Below are 21,436 nucleotides of genomic sequence, written 5' to 3'. Positions count from 1 at the left end.
TGGATTCTCAACATGACTCTTTTCTTTTATCCTTTTTCATTCACTTACATGTAGTATATAATTTTAAGTAAACTTACCATCGATGTAATCTCTTACTAATTATATGTTTATTTGTGCAATTGAATGTAGATAACACAATTGAGAAAACGTTATTGGTAGAAAATACTGTTCTCCTCGATTTTTCTGCTTTTGATAAAAGCAATAGAAAGTGTTGATAAAATGACGTGAATTTTAAATCTCAGATATGAGGTATAATAGTATTAAAATATAATTTTGCTAAAATATCCATTATGACTTCTCGGCCAAGTTCTTCTAATGAAAAGGAAAAAAGGGACCAGGAAAATCAAATTTCATCCAATTGCACAGGAACTAAACCAAAAATGAAATTTCCTGCACACCCTAGTTTAAATGTAATTGAAAATAATTCTTCACAATCAGATAGTTCAACGAGTAGTGTAACATTTGGTAAGCATCTTTATTGAATACTGAATAATTATGTAGATAGATTCATTTACTGTAGGCTCATATCATTCTACCAGAAGGACTAAAAAAAGATCAGGATTTGCAAAGAAGTTACCACCAATGGGTATTTTTTGGGATATTGAGAATGTTCAAGTACCAAAACAAAAAAGTGCAGCATCAGTAGTACAACGAATCCGTGAAGTATTTTTAGATAATTACAGAGAAGCAGAATTTGTGGTTGTTTGTGATGTGAAAAAAGAGAAACCTCAAATATTGCAAGACCTCCACGACTCACAAGTAGCTATTTACAAAAAATGTGGGACTATTTTAGTGTAATTATATTTTTAGGTAAATTTAATTCACGTATCGTCTACCTCAAAAAATGCAGCAGATGAAAAACTGAAGCAATCATTAAGAAGATTTGCGGAATTTCATCCTGCCCCATCTGCAATTATATTAATCTCAGGTGATATAAATTTTGCTGGTGACTTATCTGATCTCAGGTGGGCTTATTGTAATTAAATTTATTTGGTGTGTAGTAGTGAACTTAGCTTATAGTTTTATACTATCCATGTTTTACCAGATATTCATTAAGAATTAAAGCTATAATGCCACAATATATAAAATTAAATGTCTAAAAAAATCTGTTGTATTATTGACATATTATAAAGATTTATTGTATTTACTTAGAAAATAACTAATATGGTGTAAATGTATGCAAAAATATGATAACATTTTGGTTATTTCCACTTGTATTAATTGTGATGTGACAAATATTGCAAGGTTCTTGTAAAGATTACAGAAACATTGGATTTGACATTATTTTTCATCTTGTAGATATAGAAAGAAAATTAATGTGTATTTACTATGTCATGAACGAGCAACTAAAGCCCTTATACTTTGTGCGAACGAACATCACGATTTTTATCAATTAATGTTGGATTTACCTAAATGTCCAACAATAAAACCTCCCGTAAGTCTGTTGAATAGAAAAATACAACTTTTGATACAAATTTTAACCATATTAAAGGACTCTCCTGCGACTTATTATATCAAGATATGTAATTTACCGAGAAAGATCAAAACAGAAAAAATTAAAAACAGACTACACCTGTTAACAGCTAATTGTGGTGGAAAAATCGTCGAATTCTTTCCAGAAGAAGACGCGGCGAGTTTAAAATTTGGCAGTTACGATTTGGCGTTAAGGTTTGTAGAATTGCTATTTGTTACACACGTTCACTACCAACTACGAAATTAGTACATTCTTTGTACGTTAGTGTAAATATGCATAAGTGATATTTAGGCAGAAAACAAAGAATCAAAATTCACATATATCAACAATAAAAGGTTAAATAAACCAACATTATACAAAGTTTACTGAAAATCAAACTTTCAAAAAATATACTGCAAATACATTTTTGAATAATATAACATTAAATTAACTGGGGAAGTCGAAATCTTTAAAAGTGCCATAATATTATAAATATATATATTGCATAAATGTCAAAAAACCGTTAATAACAATGGTTGCCTATTTTCCGCACTATATACAATAAGTCACCTAAGGACAAAGTTATTTTTCACCCGGTACCGAAAAAAGTGAAATGTAAAATACACTATCAGTAATTTTTTATTCACATCTACCAAATAATTTGGTTGCCGAAAAAAGCAGTAAAGCAAATGTCTTGCTGCTGAAATGATCCGATATTTGTAATGAAGTGATTTTCATTTTAAACTAAATATAAGAGTTTTTAATTAGAAAATGGCTCATTTTAAACCTTACGAGAGAAATTTTAGGTATGCTTGGATTTCTGTGTTACTGTTCGGAAATTCTTTGCCATGTGGTGTAATATATTTTGCGCTTTAATGTTATAGGGCTCAAAAACGTATACAGGGCGAAGATGTTTTCGGCAATAAAATAAGGGTTTTATCTCCGTCGATACGCAATTTCAATGGTAAGATTCAGCAAATTATCCGGAATATTTGAGAAACTGCTCTTTAAATTCTTATTTTAGGACATAAAGTGGAACAAAAAAAAGGAGACAAGTCACAACAAGTTTTCAGTGGCATCCCACCCCCGCCTGGTTTTAATTTTGATTATAAACAGACTGTTTATCCATATAGTTCATCTGGTGGAGATATAAGAGATTTTAGAAGAAGACACCAGGCAAGTGATTTATTGAATTTTTTTTCATCTGCAACAATTAATTTATGAAATTCTACTAGTTGAGCCTACTAAAAATTCTTACGTACCTTAAAAGGTTTAAAACTTAACAAAAATTGTCACCATTAACAATGATGTGATGATAGTAATGTTAAGCCTCAATGAGCCAATAACATCATACATTATGGGATTTATCGTCCTGTAGTTTGCACATGTAGTCCATTGTATGGATTGTATCGATTTTATCGAGCTCAACATATAGGCGCTTATATATACTTTAACTACCAATATATATATAATATACATTTTATCATTATAAAGGCATAATAGTTGTTTTACGGCAGCGATGATATGATGACAATAAAAGGCCGAGTCTGATTGTTATATAAGTAGAGGTTTTTTTTATTATTAAAATCTCCTTTATAACAACGTGTGAATACCCAGAAGCATTTCTGATAAAAACGACTAATTTAATCATCGATGCTTTAACAAATTAATTTGCTATCAGCATTATATGTTTTAGGAAGCACTATCAGGTTGTGGTCTTCCTATGGCGCTAAATAAGACATCAATGTTCCGTCCAATAAATCCCATGGGAGCTTCAGCAGTCTCACCGATGGATATCAGTTTTGAACAACAAACAGGTCACTACACGAGAAGCGCTCCGGTCAGTAGAATTGCAACACCACAAGATCATCTCTATACATCTTTAGGGTCATACATGATGCCTCCATTCGGAAGAGTTCATAAAGTTAGTGGTAGTTCAGAACTAAGTGATTCGGAAGCTAAGGTAATGATAACTAGTGATCAAATTGATGCTGTAAATTATTTACGCTGTAGGTAGATCTTGTTAGATACATTAGGACCAGCAATTGATTCTTTCAATTCAGCTATAGCAATTGAGTTTACACAGAAAAAATATGTGTTTGAAAAAAAAACAGAACAAGTGTAATTTCTCAACATTTTAGAGACTTGCTTTATGTCTTTTACTAACTGCCAATCTTCTGTAGAACAGTTCTTCTAGTGTCCAATTGACTATAGGATTTACCAATGATTTTTTCGTTTTGAAGTGTAAAGGATTGTAGTAACATTAATTGTTTGGCACGGTTTTTACTGTGAATTTTCACAATTTCTCACAACTATTTTCCCAGGATATTCAGTGTAGATATTTGGGTGTGTAAGAATTATTATCGGATATCCATTATGATTAACATAAAATAGTCATTTTGAGACACAATTGAAATCAGACATACATATTTATGTGCTTTTGTACAAATGTTTTATGTACATCGATTTTGGATTTCTTCAAATCAAGCAGGAATGAATGCTGAATATATAATTTTGTTTGGTAGATTTTTTGGTTTCATCAGCAGTAGCAGATAAGTGTTAACACTATGGAATTACATTACAGGTACATCTAAACAATTATATTTAAAGGATTTATTCCTTTTTAGAATTACCTACCAAGTGATATTAGTACAAAAAGCCAAAATAATCAACCAATAGACTTAAATATAACAAACTTAGATCCAAACATTGAAATTAAGGAACTTAGAAGACTGCTTAGCACTATGATTACCGAATACGTTATGGTAAAATTTTTACATGATGATATGAAGTATAGTAACGTATTTTTTTAAATAATGTGTTCTAGATTTTAAATTTAAATATAGTTATACAAGCAGATGGTACTCCCATCGCAAATCTCAGAGTTTCTAGTCAACACGATGCACAATACGTAATATCTCAGTTACACAGGCAGAAATTGGGACGCAAAAGAATAATCATATCTTACACACAAACTAATTCTCCCGATCCGGATCAATTAAAAATGATGGTTATCAGTATATTACAGGTTTTTATCGCTAATATGTAAATCTACCGATGATTACATTGTTTCTGTTTTACAGGAAGTTATAGATAAAAAAATGCCTCTATTTAAGTTCATGGAACAGCTCGAATTGAAATATCATTGCACGGTTTCGGTATCGGAGGTTAATAAACTCAAGGATGTCGTTAAAATTTATGATGAAATGGGCTCTAGAATGATATCACTAACACAGGAAGCCAAAATCAGTCCGACTCATAATTTATCACAAGTAAAGTTTTCCTTCGAGTGTATTACGGATTTTTTATAGCTAGGATGTTTATAGATGATGGTACCATACTGTATTATTCATTGTCCCAAGGGTTTACAAAACCGAAGTTGGTTTGAGTTAAATTCAAGCTTTATACCTAATATTATGATGAGTCTATCGGTATTTACTAACAAATTGCTAACTCTTCTGAATATACACATGGGTTCAATGTCCCTTTTAAGGTATCACCGATTTAATGTCAACAACATGTTTAATGCAAAATATATTTGCAGTTTCCAAGAGTGTTTTGAACAAGAATGCCACGAATCTCTTCCTATCTCAGAAAATGGTGTGCCTTTGGAACATCTTGTCACTTGTGTACCTAATGTTGAAATTAAACTTGTTGGACCGAACAAGAATGTGAAGGTTATCCAGCAAAAATTGGGCCAGTTAGATATCATCGAGGATCAGTCTCGCATCGCTCCGTCTTTGGTGCCCAATGTGAATCTGTTGTGTAGAGAAGTGGTTGATTTGTTGAAAACAACGGAAAGATGTCAGTTGCTACTTACTAAGTTCATTCCGGCCTATCATCATCATTTCGGTAGGCAATGTAGAGTAGCTGATTATGGATATACCAAACTACTCGATTTATTTGAATCTATTTCACATGTTGTACAGGTAAGTCTGATAATATTGTTACATTCTTAAAAATATTAACACGTAAGTTTTTTTCAATGATTGCTGTGTACACTTTTGCTTTTGGTACTTTTTATAAAGATGTATATGATTTGTGACTATATCATAAAATTTATTTTTGATTGGAAGCTTTACAAGGCAAACCTTTATTATTTGCGGGAATTTTTTGTTGCAATGTAAAGATCAAAAACTTGAGTGCTTTTTAGATTCTAAAAATCCTATGAGGCTGGCAGGTCTATAATACATTATATTTACTTGTACAAGACATCATGAATTAATATAATGGGCATGGTATATTGTGCCGCCTCTAAAGAAGCCTTCTAGATGCTTTGGAGTAGATAATTCTCTGACCAGTTTTTATTTTATTTGTTGACAACAAATTATGTTTCAGTTATTCCAATTATCTTGATGCCCCCCTTTTCTATTTTAGAGTCTCCTTTTCCCAATTAGAGTTTAATTGGTTATATATCTTCTTTCACTTATTCTAACTTGCTGGTATCCATCGTTATATCAAATTTGCTGTTTTATTTTTTAATTTATTTTAAGCCTATATTTGTAGTTCATAATTTTTTATTTTATTTTGTTTTTGTTCTCAGCTATTTTTATTAGCTCTAGTATCAAGAAAGGTTTATATATTTTTTGTAGTTTTACGCGTCTTGTATCATTGCTGTACTTTTTTATTGTCTTTTTTGAGATAAATTTACTTTTGAACAATCTTTTGTTTGCACAGTAAGCTGTTTGTTGTCAGAGTCTTAGTTGCCCTCTTAGTCCATGTTTATTATAAAATATATGAAATTATATAAGTGAAGAAATCAATTTAAACTAGTCCACGTGAATACAAATTATTATCAGTTCAACATACTAGTGCTAATTTAGAAGAGTCATAGATTGAAATATACAGGACAAAAGAATTCTATTATTATTGGATTCTAATGCTTCCAGTATTAAATATGCATTTTCCAAAGGACTGGAAATATATATCAATAGAAAATATATTGTAATATTACAGATAATGGGCGACGGTACAAGAAGAGTCATTACTTTAACCCATTCAGCTCAAATGCGGCGCTTCACCTCCGATTTACTCCGAGTATTAAAGGTTCAACCAAATAAACAGATCAGCTTTACCGATTTCCCATTGGCATACGAAAAAGTCCTGAACAAACCATTCAATCCCGTGGAGTACGGGTTATGTACCTTCAATGACCTCCTACAAGAAGTTCCTGAAAATACCGTGGTTATTAATAGGAACGAGATGGGAATTTTGATCTCTGTGCCGAAACGTGAGCAGACCCCCGAAGAAGTGATCCGCACTAAACAGTTCGCCAGCGAGGTATGTTTGGATTTACTAATGGAATTAGGTGCCTCATTTCATCCTTGTAGGTAATAGATTTACTGAGACACACGCCATATTATACCATGCTTTTTAATCGTTTTGTACCTTCTTATCACCATCATTTTGGGCATCAATGTAAAGTTTCTGATTATGGTTTTAGTAAGCTAACAGAACTATTTGAAGCCATTCCAGATGTGGTGGAGGTAACATTCACTTTTACGCTCTCGCCAAACATTTTACTCATTCTATAAATTAGAACGTTAGAATAGGTTGTTTGATAAGTATTGTGTATGTAATTTAGCTTTTGTAGAAACTCAAGCGGAATGAGCAACATTTTGTCTTGCTAGTTTCAGAAAGCTGTGTTCATAATGGATGCTACATCCACTAATTGAACAAGACTGTGGGGCCCCAATACGTTACTTATTTTCTGAGTGACAACATTATTACACAGTATACGGTATTATAGTGAACAAATGTTTACCTGCCAGTTTGCCCGATGGTCAATTTATGGATACCTGGTGCTATTTAACATTCTGTTTACTATCGGGAAAAAATAACAACCAACATTACCAGATAGTTTCCGTCGAAGTAGTTTCATTAGACGCTTTAAATTTAATAAAAATGTGAAAAATTATCGGTGAATGGGAACGGTTCCTTTAACTATTACGTAATACTCTCCAAAAACGCATAAAAATAAAAACTCAAACTTTAAGTAAATAATATTTTCCATGGTTATAACACCTGGTACCTGCAATTTAATAATTATCGGGTAAACACTACTTTATCATACATATTTTGTTATACAGATGTAATAACGTCTGAAAATTCTGGAATTTTGGACGTTGTATAGTGTTTAAAATTAATTTAAATACTACTTTTAATATGAGCTGAATCTTAAGTCCATCATCATCCTTGATTAAAATAAGAAGTTATGGTGTCTTATGATTCACATTATCTCGACACTGTATTATTGGCCTTGTTAGTGTGTTACATCTCTTATTGTCGCATTTTTAATAAATAGTAAAAATATTTTTCTTTTTGAGAATCTCTTGTTAGCATAGAATGATCTGATATCCTTTTTTCTTTATCTCTCTGTTTCAATTTGATGAACTTGCTTATCTTTAGTAATTTTTCGTTTCCTAATATATCGAAAATTGTATCCCAGATACAATCTCATGTGTAGTGCAAATTCTTTTATTTTTCCTTTTTGGGTTGGTTGGTAATTATTCCTTTCAAAAGTTTGTCTTTGCAGGAATCAAAAGCTTGTATAAAATGAAGGAATGTAATTTCTATCTTATACTCCAGCGTCTATTCTGTTATTTTTTGTTATATATATATTATATATTATATATATAAAAACACGAATTACATTGGTTTTCTTATTGTGAATATGCATTCTATATAAATTTTTGATGCAAACATTCTCACTGACTACCACCTTATCTTATATGTTGCATTCTGTAATCCCTGTAATTATTTCAATTATTATTTTCATTTCAATTATTATTATTTATATGTAGTCACTATTTGTCCCCAATGAAAATTTGATGACATATTCTTTTATTTCCATGTCTTTAATGATTTTTATGATCATCACATTATCAACTGCTTTGTAATTGTTACTCTTAATTATGATTACCTGTATCGTTAGTTATTTTTTTCAGTTCTTGTTTTGTACACGGATATAATATTGAATGATAAATATATACATATCGGCTGCAAAACTTATTGAACAACCTAGTAACAACATTCATAGTGTTCAGTTAGTAAATTTATTTGTGTTTACCTTCCCAGATTAAAGAACTGTTTGATGGCGAGAGGATCGTAAGTTTAACGCAGGAACAGTCTCTGAAAATGCTCGCAGCTCAAGTTATTCATATTGCCAAAGGTCTTGCTGGCAGCGGCCTGAAACTGGATGATCTACCGAAGCTTTATGCCAAAGAATACGGCTATCCTTTAAATCCGCAAGTCTATCAGTGTGAGACTATTGTTGAAGTAATAGAAAAACTCTCAGATTATGTCCAGGTAAAGATATCTCGTTCTCTATCATATTATCGCTTAATTGAGCTTACAATGCGTTTTAGGTAATCCATAGTAATGCTGGTACATTACTTCGTCCAATTGACATGGATACCTTACCAAATATTTTGAGAGTAAGGTGTTGGGCATTATTACTAGATCCTCCACATGTTAAAGAAATGGTCAGTTTTAAATATGAATACCAAACTTGTTTCAACAGTAGTTTTTCCATGGAGACTCTTCGAGAAATTTCCAATGTCATCTCAGTAAGAGTTTTATTAATTATTTGTGTGAAATAATTCTTAAATAATAATTTACATCAATCAAAAAATTAATAAATATTAGTATGATTTATTTTTTAAAATGTGTGTATTTTATTTAACTGTTTTAGTTTCTTACAGAATGCTATTAATTGAATAAATTTGTTTAATTAATTACTTATTTGTTTAATGGAATTAATTTAATTGTATGTTTGTTTTCTCAATAAGTCTATACTTTGGGCATGTTTAGCTAGTGGACTGTAGTTGTAATGATTAATTGTAGAGTAACACAATATGTGTATAATAATAATGTAATGAGTAATTTCAGATTTTTGTAACAGGTCAATTGAAATTCCTCGGCTTGACACATAGATGGCGCTACTAGAATTAACTCCATATGTTTTTTGGTTAGCCCTAACCCTCAAAAGATGCGTATATAAATTTAACAGCTGTCGGATCATTAGTTTGTGAATTATAGCATTTTGAGTGAAGCAACTTTTGTTATTGTGAAAAAAAATGGGTAAAAAGGAATTTCGCGGGTTGATAAAATATTGCTTTTTGAAGGGGAAGAAAACAGTTGAAGCAAAAACTGGGCTTGATTCCGAGTTTCCGGACACTGTCCCAGGAATATCAACCATTAAGGATTGGTATGCTAAGTTTAGACATGGTGAAATGAGCACCGAAGGCGGTGAACGCAGTGGACGCCCAAAAGAGGTTGTTACCGAATAAAACATTTAAAAAATCCACAAAATGTTTTTGAATGACCGTAAATTGAAATTGACCGAAATAGCACACACTCTAAAGATATTAACTGAACGTGTATATCATATCATTCACGAATATTTAGGTATGAGAAAGCTCTGTGCAAAGTGGGTGCCGCGCTAGCTCACTTTTGACCAAAAACAACGACGAGTTAATGATTCGGAGCAGTTTTAGAAGATGATCAAGCGTAATAAACCCGAGTTTTTGCGTCGTTATGTGACAATGGATGAAACATGGCTCTATCATTTCACTCCGAAATCCGATCAATGGTCATCCGAATGGACTGCACACGATGAATCCGTTCCAAAGCGTTTGAAAACGCAACAGTCGGCTGGCAAAATTATGGCGTCTGTATTTTGGGATACGCATGGAATAATTTTCATTAACTACCTTGAAAAAGGAAAACAGCGACTATTACATAGCGGTATTGGATCGTTTGAAAGACGAAATCGCCGAAAAACGGCCGCATTTGAAGAAAAAGAAAGGGCTGCTTCGCCAAGACAATGCACTGTGTCGCAAGTCAGTGAAAACGATGGCAAAATCCATGAATTGGGCTTCGAATTGATTCCTCATCTACCGTATTCTCTAGGTCTGGTCTTGCCGGGGATTTCCTGTTATCAGGTCGCAAAAGAATGCTCGCTGGAAAGAAATTTTCATCGAATGAAGAGGTGATCGTACGAGGTGAAAGGACAAATCGTACTACAAAAATGGTATCGAAAAGTTGGAGGGTCGCTATAATTAGTGTATCACTATCGAAGGGAATTATGTTGAATAAAAAAAACTAATTTTGCCAAAAAAATGTGTTTTACTATGATAGGCTTTTTTACTTTTCAATTGACCTGTTATGTATTGTGTAATTGTAGAATAGTGTTAACATACAAATAAAAATATTTCTGCAATGTTATTATTTCTTAAATTGCTTAAAATTATGATTTGGCATGTCTAATATAATCATTAAATTTAGTTATTTTAACATTACACCTAAGTTTTTCCTGTTTAGTAAAATAATAATGTTATTTTGTATTGGCAGATATCGTCCATGAACAATGTCGAATTCGTCTCCTTAACAGCTCTTTATGTTTTGGCAGCTCAACTGTATTATATTATCTGTAAAAATGGAGGTTCCATTATATTTTCACATTTAGAAAAAGTTTACATGGATCACTACAACAAGCCATTAAAGTTATCGAATTTCAATATCAATTCTATGAACGAATTTTATAATAATTTTAGTTCAATATTTTACATTAAAAGCAATAAAAAGAAATGTGTTGTGGTATTGAATAGAAACCTTCAAGGTAAGACAACTTCTTATAATAACTAATTAAAATCAATTTATTTTCGCTATATATTATCCTCAGATCATATCAGTCAATTAGCCGTAGTAAAAGAAAATGAAACTAAAGTCGATATTTCCGACGAAACCAATGAGGAGCCGCGTTGGGGCATAGCCGTGGGATCTGTTCAGAATGACGATCAGGGAGCTAAAAAGAAGTATTCGCCGCCAAAGCCTGATACACCACCGACGCCAGGATCGACCTGGAACACGCCAACGAAATTCGAAAACTCATTGGTAAGTCTCAAATAGGCATGATCACTAATATCGGAAAAACCATTCTCTATTTTAATGTATTCAAATCATAGTACATTCAAAAAATGTGTTAATTCTACGGGAAATAACTTTCAGATTTTTTTTCTATTTTAATATATAAATTTACACTAAAACGCTCTCAGTGTCACGTGACGTCAGTTCTATCTAAATAAACTATAAACGTCAAACCACAAACCATCAAAGTATTTTAAATTTGAGTTTTATTTATGAATTCTAAAGTGTATAAATGGTATGCGGTTCCTCAATACTCCAACTAATAAATTATTGTTTTTTTCTCTCGACAAAACAATGCCAATTATGTAACTTAATCAAAATGTTATTAAAAACCATATCGCATCGAAACTTATATTTTTAAGTTTAAACAAATAGAGTCTGATCAATTTCTTTTGATTTGAGCTGTTTGCATTGGTAAATTCTTGTTCCGTGGTTTTTCTTTAGCAGTTCTACAATTAAACAACAAATATTTAGAATCCAGGGAGAACTTAAAAACTGGTAAAAACCATTTAAGAAACCAGAGACTGCTGAAGTTCGCACAAAACAAGATGTTATTTGTATCTATTTGCGTAGAAATGACGTAATTCGTTGTGATTGATGTTGAACTGATTATGACGACTTATTGTATTCTGTAGTTTTCATTCGGTAAGGTAATATTAACGCATTCATTTCTGCAGAGCTTCTCCGTTAATGTCCCTATTTCACTGAACCCAACACTGATGGGCAACACGGACCATTTAGTTTCACCCGCTCGTTATTTAACATCAAGCCCATGGAATCCAACAGAATCCTTAATAGTAGCCCCCGAGCCTACGGAACTGCCACTACCTGATAAATTATTACGTAAAAATCTGCTCAAAGGTAAATACATTTATTTTATTTTTTTTTACTCTGATAACCACATTTGAGGTGAGAAAGTGACCGATGTTTTAAGTTACATTATTCGTCATACATAATTTGTATTTAAAAAACCATCATTTTGTCAGTAATTTTTTAAATGGTATTTTACAATAATAAAATTACTAAATCCTTCAATCTCAGGGTCTTTATGTCTTCTTTAGAATTGTTGGAGACAAAGACTATAGTTCATCTGTTATTAATCATGTTCATGACAAATTATATACCAGGATGGCGTCGGAGCCTTCTTGATCTTCGGATCCGATGATGAACCCAATCTATAACATTTACCAGACTCCCATCAGGCAAAATTGAAAAACATCCATGTTGGTATAAAAGGAAATGAAAGTGCAAACTCTGCAGTTAGGAAATTACTTGCTTTTGATATTATAAGGAATTACACTAACATTGCATCTGAACTGAAGGATTTGATTCTGCTAGAATGAGACATGCTAGATGAAGATAATAAGTTATTGCCCATTAAATAAGATTTTTTGCCTTTAATCCTGTCTTCTAATAATCACTTAGTTATTGATTCATTCATTCCATTTCATAAACCATTTATTTTGATACAATGTAAAAACGTGGATTACTTTTTTCACGCTCCTACTATTTGACTAAATTACTTCTAAACCAAGGGTTAATACATGTTTATATCTATAGAAGGAATGTCAGATGATAGTGCGGACTCTGGAGTTAATATCAAACTGGACAATTCGCCTTCAGACAACGAATTTGAATGTTCGTCAGATAATCGAGGTAAGTAGTTATATATCGCAAACATTCAGTATATACGTTTATCAATGAGTAAATTTTTAGGTGGTCCTAAAAACTTATATGGAAAATTTCTAAGTTTTAAATAGAAACGCTGCTCAGACTTTAAGCATCTTCGAGCCAAATATCTCCGTTATTATTAAGTTGTAAAAAAATGTTTTGTAGATTTTATATAGTAAATAGATAAAAGAGTGTGTAAATAAGAAGTCTTTTAGCAAAAACTATGGGGCTGTGAATAATTATAATTATTATAAATAAAGCTCTTATTTTATAACAGGTACACATTTTAATTTCTAAATCCCATAATATAAAAAGTCGCGATCTTTTTATTTCGAAAGATTTCTTATATAAACTTTTATAAATTTAGATAGGAAACATTAATTGTATAATTTATGCTATTATTTTTTAAATTAAGTAGCATCGTATTAAAAGACCATTTGTTTCTTTTGCATTCCTTCGATTCCCTGTGAAATATTAATTTTAAATATTTGTAAAAGTTGATACCATATTTTTAAAGTATACGTGTCGTGTTTTTATTTTAATTATGATATCAACTTTATGCCGTTTTGTATGTAAAACTTCATTGTCTAAGAATTATTTATATATATAGGGTGATATTTCAAGCACCTCTTTTTGTAATAAGCTAGCCTTTTACATTTTTATATAACTTATTTTTTTTATGATATTTTTATTTGTGACAATCTTGTATAGAGTTTAGGCATAACGATATCTGTACTTAAGTAGATCTTAATAAAATTTGCCAAAAATGTGAATGTTAATTTAATATTTTCAATAAATAAATGTTTGAAATATAATTATATTAAGTTGATTACTGTAGAAAGTCTGTATTTTAATATCAAGCCTCTTGGTTAATATGGCTAACTGTTAAAACCAGAAAACAAATTTTGTAAGTAATCTTTCACAACTAAATAATAAATCAATTTTACTATTGTGTTTGCAATACACCAAATTTTTTTAATACATTAACTTGAAATGTTTTAGACTGACCTATAATAAATAACCATTTTAATGTAACCTAACAAAATACCCTTAATTGTATATATCCGGCATTTTAGAATTTAATATATTGCTCATTTTAAGCACTGAAACATCAACTTTGCTGTGTTGACACTATGGGAGTTATTCCAGATAGTTCAAGCCAAGTAGAAATCATGTGTCTTCAAATAAATTCAATTAATATGTTCTCTTTTGGAAATAACTTAATTATTGTATTTTATGTATAAATCTATATTCAGTAGAATACCTTAATTAACTCCCATAATAATTAATGTCAGTTTAACCAACAGCAAACCATGTTAGTGTATGATAAAATCAACATTGAAGAGAAAACTAAAAAGGCTCTCAATAACAATTAAATTATTTTTATTACTACATTGTTTACTGCATTTACTTCAATTCTCTCCAGATGCTTAATTAAATTATTCTGAAACAACTTTTTCCTTCATTCCAGAGCCTACTGGCCCATGTCTGCGTTCCCAAATCATTCTATGTTTTTGTTTCATGTAAGCCGACTTTGCATCATGATAAGCACCTAGATCTCCATCTAAACCCAAAATCAATTAACAACTGCTCGAACTTATATCATTACACAACTACATACATTTAATAAACCAATTTGTAGCTGCATCTTCATATTCTTTTAAAACACCAGCACATCTTTCTACATGATCTGGCTTTTCATAAGCCACACAACTTTGAAAACGATCTCGCAAAATAGCAACTATTTCATTATCAACTAGTCTGGAAAACAAATAAATGTACACTACTATACATTTAAAATTATCCTTTTACTTGTCTCTTCGATATTGAGCATTAGCTTCGTAGATGCAAACGGCATCATCCGTGTAACATTCGTCGATAGTGGGAACTCTTCTGAATTTTTGATGATACCATGGATAATGTTTTTGGTTAGGTTCGACCAATTTTTCTAAAACAGAGCCCCATTGTGCCTTACATAATTTTATTGAGGTTATGTAAGATACTATTTACCTTTAACAAAGGTTGTAGGCGCATCTAATGCTTTACCTACAGCATCGAAGAACTTCTCAATTGGGCTTAGAGGATTAGCCATTATTTTTACCAATTCACAAAGTATATAATTATTAAATATCAACAGAAAAAAAGTAACCAATAATCTTAGAATAAAGACATAGAGAAATAGAGATTTAACTTTACAGGAAATTTTGGGGAAACGTTTCACGTATTCATCATATAGATGTCGCCACCTTTATCATGTTACTTGTTTTATTCGCTAGGCTGGGAGCCGCGACAGGATCTGATTGGTTCATTTCATTCTATAGTTTATTTTTCTGTACGCCGTTTTCAATGTACCTTATATGAAGAAGGATGTGGTTAGCTTTTTATAACTTTTATACAAATATTGGGAACAATAGACTACTGACTGTTTAGTAATTGCGACTTTGTACTATCGACTGTTTCAGTTTGCTATTTTTGGTTCGACTGTTTTTACCGGTGGCTGTTTTCAGTCGTTATTTTCGGTCCGACTGATTTTATTACTATTTACTATCGACTGTTTCATTCGTTTACTTTTAGTTACTATTTTCGGTTCTACTAGTTCATTCGACTGATTTTTAACGTTCTGGCCTTTTCGTCCTAGCCGCGACGTTGAAAATAGTGCTCCGAATTTATGTTTATATAAACTGAAAATATTAAGAATTTAGAAGGGTATCTTAAATGGGCGCATGTGGTACAGTGTTTTAGTTTCTTAATTTGCCACTAGGTGGCTCGAGGTATAAATTCGGCAGCAAAGCTGAAAACTTGACACTTTCTGCTAGTGTTGGGAGCAATCGATATGGACTATCGACTGTTCAGTAATTGACGACTTTTTACTGTCGACTATTTCAGTTACTATTTTTGGTCTGACTGATTTTATTACGATTTAATAGCCACTGTTTCAGTCGTTTACTTTTAGTTACTATTTTCGGTTCTACTGGTTCATTCGACTGATTTTTAACGTTCTAGGCTTTCGTCCTAGCCACGATCTTGAAAGTAATATATATATATATATATATATATATATATATATATATATATATATATATATATATATATATAACAGCATTTTGGAACGCTAGTTTTCGAGGGCAAAAAAATTAAATTGTAAATGATAAATAGTAAGAAACTTTTGACTGGCATAATAGGTAATACTTTTTTGATAGACTTTCACGATTTTTGTCCAAGCCTCTTGTTTGTCAAAACTTTTTTCCTAAGTCTTGAAAACTAAAATTAGAGTCCAAGGGTTTCAGAAATTGCATAGATACAAAAGATTTGAAGAGTTTTTTACAGTAGCAGTTGTTAAATTTCTTTTAAAAATATTAACGATAAAGAGGTGAATAAAGTATATTAAATATTTGTAATAAATACATATTCTGATAGGAAATCTCTACTTTCATATTTTGTTGGCTATTAAGAAGAGCACCACAGTTTTTAAATGTTAACGAATGGACTATCTTAATAGAATGTATTCAACTTTTAAAACCCATTGAAATAGTGACCACCGAGTTATTTGGTGAAAGATGTCCCAACGATATCTTACACAACATTACATTACATTATCACAAAAGAGGTATTTCCCATTCTAACTTCAAAAAAAAGTTGAACATGGTAATATTCACAGTAGTTTAAAAATATTTCTGTTCAAAAATAAATAAAACTTTTATTTAAAAAGGGTCTGGTAATTATTGTACCATCATTTTTAGGTTCATCATGGATTAGATCTTTCGATGACTAGGTATACGTTTACATTTTATTTAGTAGTTATGGTTATTGAAAATCATTAGTTCTTAGGTTTTATTTAAGTTATATTGTACTGTTTATATTTATTATGCTATGTTATTTAAAACTAGCAATTAATATACTAAAACACGATAATACATTTGCGGTGTTATTATTCCATTCCTTTTTACACTTTTCCACAGAACATTCAGTATAAAAGTAATCCTACTTACTTTAAAATTATATTATTTATTAAATGATACTAGAAATTAGTAATTTTTTTTTCTTTTTTAAAGCTATCACAAGAATGAATATATATACATCTCTGTCTCGCTTATACTACCATTGGAGAATATCAAGACATTTAAAATTAACTACTCCAAGTATTTATCTCTGTCCTTTCCTATCTCACATTTTATACAGACAAGAATTCGTACATCTTCGTCTTACATCACGAATGGAACTAAACAGTCGAACCGTGCATTTGACTGATTTTCAGTCGCTATTTTTTTGACTATCGACTGTTTGGTCTGTTTTGCGACTATCTGTTTTCAGTCTATAGTTCCCAACGCTAGTAAATAGTAATAAAATCAGTCGGACCGAAAATAGCGACTGAAAACAGTTACTAGTAAAAACAGTCGAACCAAAAATAGGGACTGAAATAGTCGATAGTAAAAAGTAGTCAATTACTGAACAGTCGTTAGTGGATTTCAGTCGATTGTTCCCAACACTACTTACTATTAAAAAATAGATGATGGGTAGAGTAGGGATGTCGTATAAAAATCGATTTATCCTTATTTTTGGTTGATATATTTTTTTAAGCAGGTATTTTTCGATATATTTTTTTTAAATTAAAGATATGTCTTGAATATTATATAATTGGTGCTTAATTTTAAAGGCCAGGATAAGGTGAAAGGAAGATATGTACATGTATTTATTCTCACAAATGACATGACACGTTCAAATATACAAATTCCTTTCAATTAAATGATAGCTTCAGCAAGTTTTAATCCATTAGTATATTTTTATTTGTTAATTTGTATATGGTAGTTTTTGGTATATATTATTTTAGTGCTATAGATTATTTTTCCATTCTATTACACTTTACAGAAAGTAGTAGTCGATATCGGTTAGATTTTGTATCTAGTATATTTAGCTATAATCGATATAATTCGAGTATATAATTCATAATCGTTCTACTCTTGAAAAATTTATTTTTAGGGTCTACTGTTATTTACTACGACAGTATATTAAAAAAAAAAATCGAGTGTATTTGTTATTTTAGACAACTTTATGCTATAAAAGAGTACATCGGTCAATTTAAGAAATCTTATGTACTTTTGACGTTTCTTAAAATTCATGTGCAATGGATCCATGGAGTTGTCAAACACACGTCACTGATTTCGATAAAAAAATAACAAAATTTGAAGACGACTTTATTCCATTAATCAACAACGACAAGCTGCCAGATCACGAAGCATATTTAGCAATTTTGGGTAAGTTCATTAATGCATAACTCATTCCATGGTAATCAATAAAACGTTTCATATTTTGTAGAATCGAAATTACGCAAAATTAAGTCAGATCCAAATGTCCTTCGACAACTAGCGGCGAAAAAAGAAGGTTTTATGCTCCAGCTTTTGAATGAGGAACATAGCTATTCAGTGGAACAGTCGCATTTAGACGAGCCGATACCCAATTCGCAGATCTTACGTACCCTATTACCACAGAAACAAGCCCTGAATCAAGGAGAAGTTGTGGAATTGATTAAGTACGACCAGTTAAGTTCAGAAGGTAAACAAAAGATAAGTATGGTAATCGATAGATTCATTGAATTTGATGTTTTAGCTGATGATATAGATAACACTGAGCCAGTTTCAGAGTACAAGTAACAATTCGTGATAGAAGTAAGGTATTTATTGTAGTGTTGATTTTTGCAGTATTTTTTCTTTTTTTTTTTTATTGCAAACAGCTTTTCGAAAAATACGGTCATGGCTTCCACAGTGGATTTTTCGAAAAAATCAATTGTAATTGTAAGTGGAGCATCAAAGGGAATAGGAAGGACAATATCGGTCGAGTTGGCTAGGAATTTGAATCAAAATTCTATTTTTGTTTTGTTAGCACGATCTGAGCAGGGATTGGAGGAAACTAAAAGAGAAATTCTGGAGGTGGATAAAGCCATAACTGTTCTAACATATGTTACTGATTTATCGAACCCCGATATAGGAACTTATAATGACATTTTTACTAAAGTATTGACTTTGATTGATTCAACTGGAATAGAATGTGGATATATTTTTCATAACGCCGGATTTGTGGGGAGTATCAAGAATACCACTGAATTAAATGACCTACAGGTGTGGAGGTCATATTTCGACCTCAACATGTTCTCTATGGTTCTTTTGAACAACGCGTTCATACAAAAAATTCGCCCAATTGCGCCACGACTGGTAGTAGTAAACATTACATCTCTATGTGGTAGTAAACCCTTTGTAAACTTGGCTATGTATGGGTCAGGAAAGGCAGCTCGTCAACTGTTTTTTAAGGTTCTGGCGGTAGAACAACCCAATATCACGGTTTTGAATTATTCTCCGGGTCCGGTGAAGACTGAAATGTTCGATTCTATCTGCGACACAGCGGATTCCAAAGAGCTCCGAGACGATTTCCAAAAGGTACGGAATTCTTCCGTGTTGACCACTCAACAGACTGTGGAGAAACTAATAGACGTACTAGAAAAAGGGGACTACACCAGCGGAGATGTTATTGATTATTATGACCGAGTTTAAAAAAAAATCATGTATTATATATAATTTTAAACATATTCCTTCATTGTATTATTGTTGTGTAATATATTTATTAGACTCATTCCGATAGTTTTGTTTCCCAGTCAATACATAATTTAAACCAGAGAAACCACAAATTATCGGTATTTCTCAACTTTGAATGCATATTGCTAAAGTTATGAAACACAGGGGTGGCCTTGAAATATTATCGTATCACGTATGACATTCTCTCTTAATTCACATAAAACAATGTTATTCAATAATATGTTGTCTTTCAGCTATGGGGCCCCTGGTGTTCCTGCTGAAATTGGCTTGGGATTGCAGGTACAGGTTGCCCCTCTTGATAACGGTTGGTTTCATGGTATTAGACGTTAGGATGCAATTGGATATTGACATTCAAATGCGACAAATCCCACGACCCAGGCCTATTCAGATACCCCCAGTAGACGTGATACCGATAAACGATAATGAAATCAGGGACATATTGAACGATAGCATGTCTGAAAGTAAGTAAAATCAAACCGTGGAATGCGTTTGAAGTACTAATTGATTAGATAAAATGTATGAGATTTCTGAAGTAAATATTTCCAAGCTTTCACTTTAATATTCTACACCATTCATTCATGTGCATTGATAATAATTTTTATTTGATCTATGCTGTGTTTGATCATAATTTTTATTATTAATTTATTTATGAATTCGTTGTAGTTACATCAAAACGTCTTTCTTTTAAGGTTCATGGACTACTGTAGAAGAACAAGATATGGTATCAGATGTGGACACAGACTGACATTAATAAAAACAAACATTACAATATCTGTATAATTATTTATATTGTTTTTAGGAATTTTTTTACTCTATGAATAATACTGACTGAATTATATGTATAAATAATGTAATGTTAATAAAATGAAAAAGTATTTGATGACTTAAGTTAAGCCATTAAACAATTTTAATAAATGATTTATATTAAATTTTGTCCCGTATATTTTCTTCATTTATTTTTAAATCGAATGAGGACTTTGTAACTGTGTGATCGATGGTTTCTATAGTTATTCAACATTTAAAGATATCCGGTCTTACCCAGCCTGGTTACTGCCGTGGCTGGGATCATTTTCCTCGTCGGATGAACATGGCAAAAAAATTGCGTTTGCTCGTGATGAAAATAGTACCCTTAGTTTTTAGACGTACCTCGTAGTATTATATCAATGATGTCATACACCGTACACACGCTAACGTAAGTTAAAGTAAGAAACAGGATAGTTTTTTTGCGTCGTTGGTCTCAGAAAACAACTACCCTGTGCGTAGACACGATTCGGTAACTTTAGTATATAAGTGACTTAAAAACGGCGAGGCCTTAAGAGAGTATTCTGATCTAGAAATTTGAAAACATCTATTTTTTTAATCTTCACAGCTCAAACCTGTGAGGATTATTCAAAATTTAAATTATTTTATAAAAACGAAACTTTAAACGCGTTCTTCTCAAAATTACATTTTACGAGGCGGCTGACAAATCTACTAAATCGATTTACTTGAAATTAAAGCTTTCTCTACAAACTAGATCTATTTACGATTATATACATATATATAGGATTTTTGTACGGAATCGGAAATATCATTTAGAACACGTAGCAACACATCGTTTATTTAGTTAGCAAGTTCGTAATAAGGCCTCCCTTTCATATCCCTTCCAATAGACAGAAGAACCTTATTTAAGTGAATGCTTTTGTGGCGATGATTCTTTCAAAACTATAAAAGACCACCCACAAAAAAAATCAAACGAAATTCTAGGTTTTAAAATTTTACTGAAATCACATAACTAGTATGATTTCGCAGTTATAAG

General features: G+C 31.5%; 4 protein-coding genes across 18 annotated transcripts; 3 read left to right on the top strand and 1 right to left on the bottom strand.

Annotated features, from left to right (window-relative positions):
* The first annotated feature begins 28 nt into the window (after positions 1–28).
* On the top strand, positions 29–14,008 carry Marf1 (meiosis regulator and mRNA stability factor 1-like protein). 12 transcript variants are annotated; one of them, XM_076413145.1, is made up of 22 exons: positions 29–465; positions 521–759; positions 811–965; positions 1,300–1,435; positions 1,493–1,668; positions 2,338–2,417; positions 2,478–2,629; positions 3,150–3,416; positions 4,081–4,218; positions 4,281–4,481; positions 4,537–4,725; positions 4,780–4,946; positions 4,998–5,382; positions 6,410–6,733; positions 6,784–6,939; positions 8,531–8,761; positions 8,821–9,021; positions 10,808–11,075; positions 11,139–11,350; positions 12,061–12,244; positions 12,944–13,039; positions 13,100–14,008. In XM_076413145.1, the coding sequence occupies exons 1-22, from the start codon at positions 291–293 to the stop codon at positions 13,141–13,143; spliced, it is 4,176 nt and encodes a 1,391-aa protein (XP_076269260.1). In that variant the 5' UTR covers positions 29–290; the 3' UTR covers positions 13,144–14,008. The 12 variants fall into 12 exon arrangements, with proteins under 12 accessions (XP_076269260.1, XP_076269287.1, XP_076269247.1 ...); XM_076413137.1 differs by having other exon boundaries at positions 125–465; positions 506–759; XM_076413172.1 differs by lacking the exon at positions 6,784–6,939 and having other exon boundaries at positions 13,100–13,895.
* Positions 14,009–14,420: 412 nt separating this feature from the next.
* ND-PDSW (NADH dehydrogenase (ubiquinone) PDSW subunit) lies at positions 14,421–15,506 on the bottom strand. The gene is made up of 4 exons (XM_076413401.1): positions 15,065–15,506; positions 14,867–15,002; positions 14,676–14,815; positions 14,421–14,618 (listed from the first exon to the last, which is right to left on the bottom strand). Exons 1-4 carry the CDS (start codon positions 15,144–15,146, stop codon positions 14,494–14,496), a joined length of 483 nt encoding a protein of 160 aa, XP_076269516.1. The 5' UTR covers positions 15,147–15,506; the 3' UTR covers positions 14,421–14,493.
* Positions 15,507–17,984: 2,478 nt separating this feature from the next.
* On the top strand, positions 17,985–19,675 carry Sptr (Sepiapterin reductase). Of its 4 annotated transcripts, none has more exons than XM_076413356.1 (4): positions 17,985–18,306; positions 18,368–18,604; positions 18,659–18,717; positions 18,783–19,675. In XM_076413356.1, exons 1-3 carry the CDS (start codon positions 18,177–18,179, stop codon positions 18,700–18,702), a joined length of 411 nt encoding a protein of 136 aa, XP_076269471.1. In that variant the 5' UTR covers positions 17,985–18,176; the 3' UTR covers positions 18,703–18,717; positions 18,783–19,675. The 4 variants fall into 4 exon arrangements, with proteins under 4 accessions (XP_076269471.1, XP_076269463.1, XP_076269455.1 ...); XM_076413348.1 differs by having other exon boundaries at positions 18,659–18,722; XM_076413340.1 differs by lacking the exon at positions 17,985–18,306 and having other exon boundaries at positions 18,523–18,604.
* A 68-nt stretch (positions 19,676–19,743) lies between these two features.
* Positions 19,744–20,567, top strand: LOC143202134 (uncharacterized). Its single transcript, XM_076413424.1, has 3 exons — positions 19,744–19,810; positions 19,872–20,099; positions 20,328–20,567. The coding sequence occupies exons 2-3, from the start codon at positions 19,874–19,876 to the stop codon at positions 20,381–20,383; spliced, it is 282 nt and encodes a 93-aa protein (XP_076269539.1). The 5' UTR covers positions 19,744–19,810; positions 19,872–19,873; the 3' UTR covers positions 20,384–20,567.
* The last annotated feature ends 869 nt before the right edge of the window (positions 20,568–21,436 follow it).

The sequence above is a fragment of the Rhynchophorus ferrugineus genome, unplaced genomic scaffold, assembly GCF_030347505.1.
Source record: "Rhynchophorus ferrugineus isolate W39M unplaced genomic scaffold, kcgeb_rfMv2 rfM1, whole genome shotgun sequence".
NCBI lineage: Eukaryota > Metazoa > Arthropoda > Insecta > Coleoptera > Curculionidae > Rhynchophorus > Rhynchophorus ferrugineus.
The sequence above is the reverse complement of the archived record's forward strand: the minus strand, read 5'-3'. Positions and strand labels throughout refer to the sequence as shown.

What these genes read in the sequence shown, in the direction of transcription:
- Marf1 (XM_076413120.1), top strand. Translation starts at nt 291, where the DNA reads ATGACTTCTCGGCCAAGTTCTTCTAATGAAAAGGAAAAAAGGGACCAG. An exon ending in ATTGAATAGAAACCTTCAAG is followed by an intron (nt 11,076 to 11,138) that starts GTAAGACAACTT and finishes TATTATCCTCAG; the next exon opens with ATCATATCAGTCAATTAGCC. An exon ending in ATGTTCGTCAGATAATCGAG is followed by an intron (nt 13,040 to 13,099) that starts GTAAGTAGTTAT and finishes GTAAATTTTTAG; the next exon opens with GTGGTCCTAAAAACTTATAT.
- ND-PDSW (XM_076413401.1), bottom strand. Translation starts at nt 15,146, where the DNA reads ATGGCTAATCCTCTAAGCCCAATTGAGAAGTTCTTCGATGCTGTAGGT. An exon ending in GCTCAATATCGAAGAGACAA is followed by an intron (nt 14,816 to 14,866) that starts GTAAAAGGATAA and finishes TTTGTTTTCCAG; the next exon opens with ACTAGTTGATAATGAAATAG. An exon ending in TACAAATTGGTTTATTAAAT is followed by an intron (nt 14,619 to 14,675) that starts GTATGTAGTTGT and finishes TTTTGGGTTTAG; the next exon opens with ATGGAGATCTAGGTGCTTAT.
- Sptr (XM_076413340.1), top strand. Translation starts at nt 18,802, where the DNA reads ATGGCTTCCACAGTGGATTTTTCGAAAAAATCAATTGTAATTGTAAGT.
- LOC143202134 (XM_076413424.1), top strand. Translation starts at nt 19,874, where the DNA reads ATGGGGCCCCTGGTGTTCCTGCTGAAATTGGCTTGGGATTGCAGGTAC. An exon ending in GAACGATAGCATGTCTGAAA is followed by an intron (nt 20,100 to 20,327) that starts GTAAGTAAAATC and finishes CTTTCTTTTAAG; the next exon opens with GTTCATGGACTACTGTAGAA.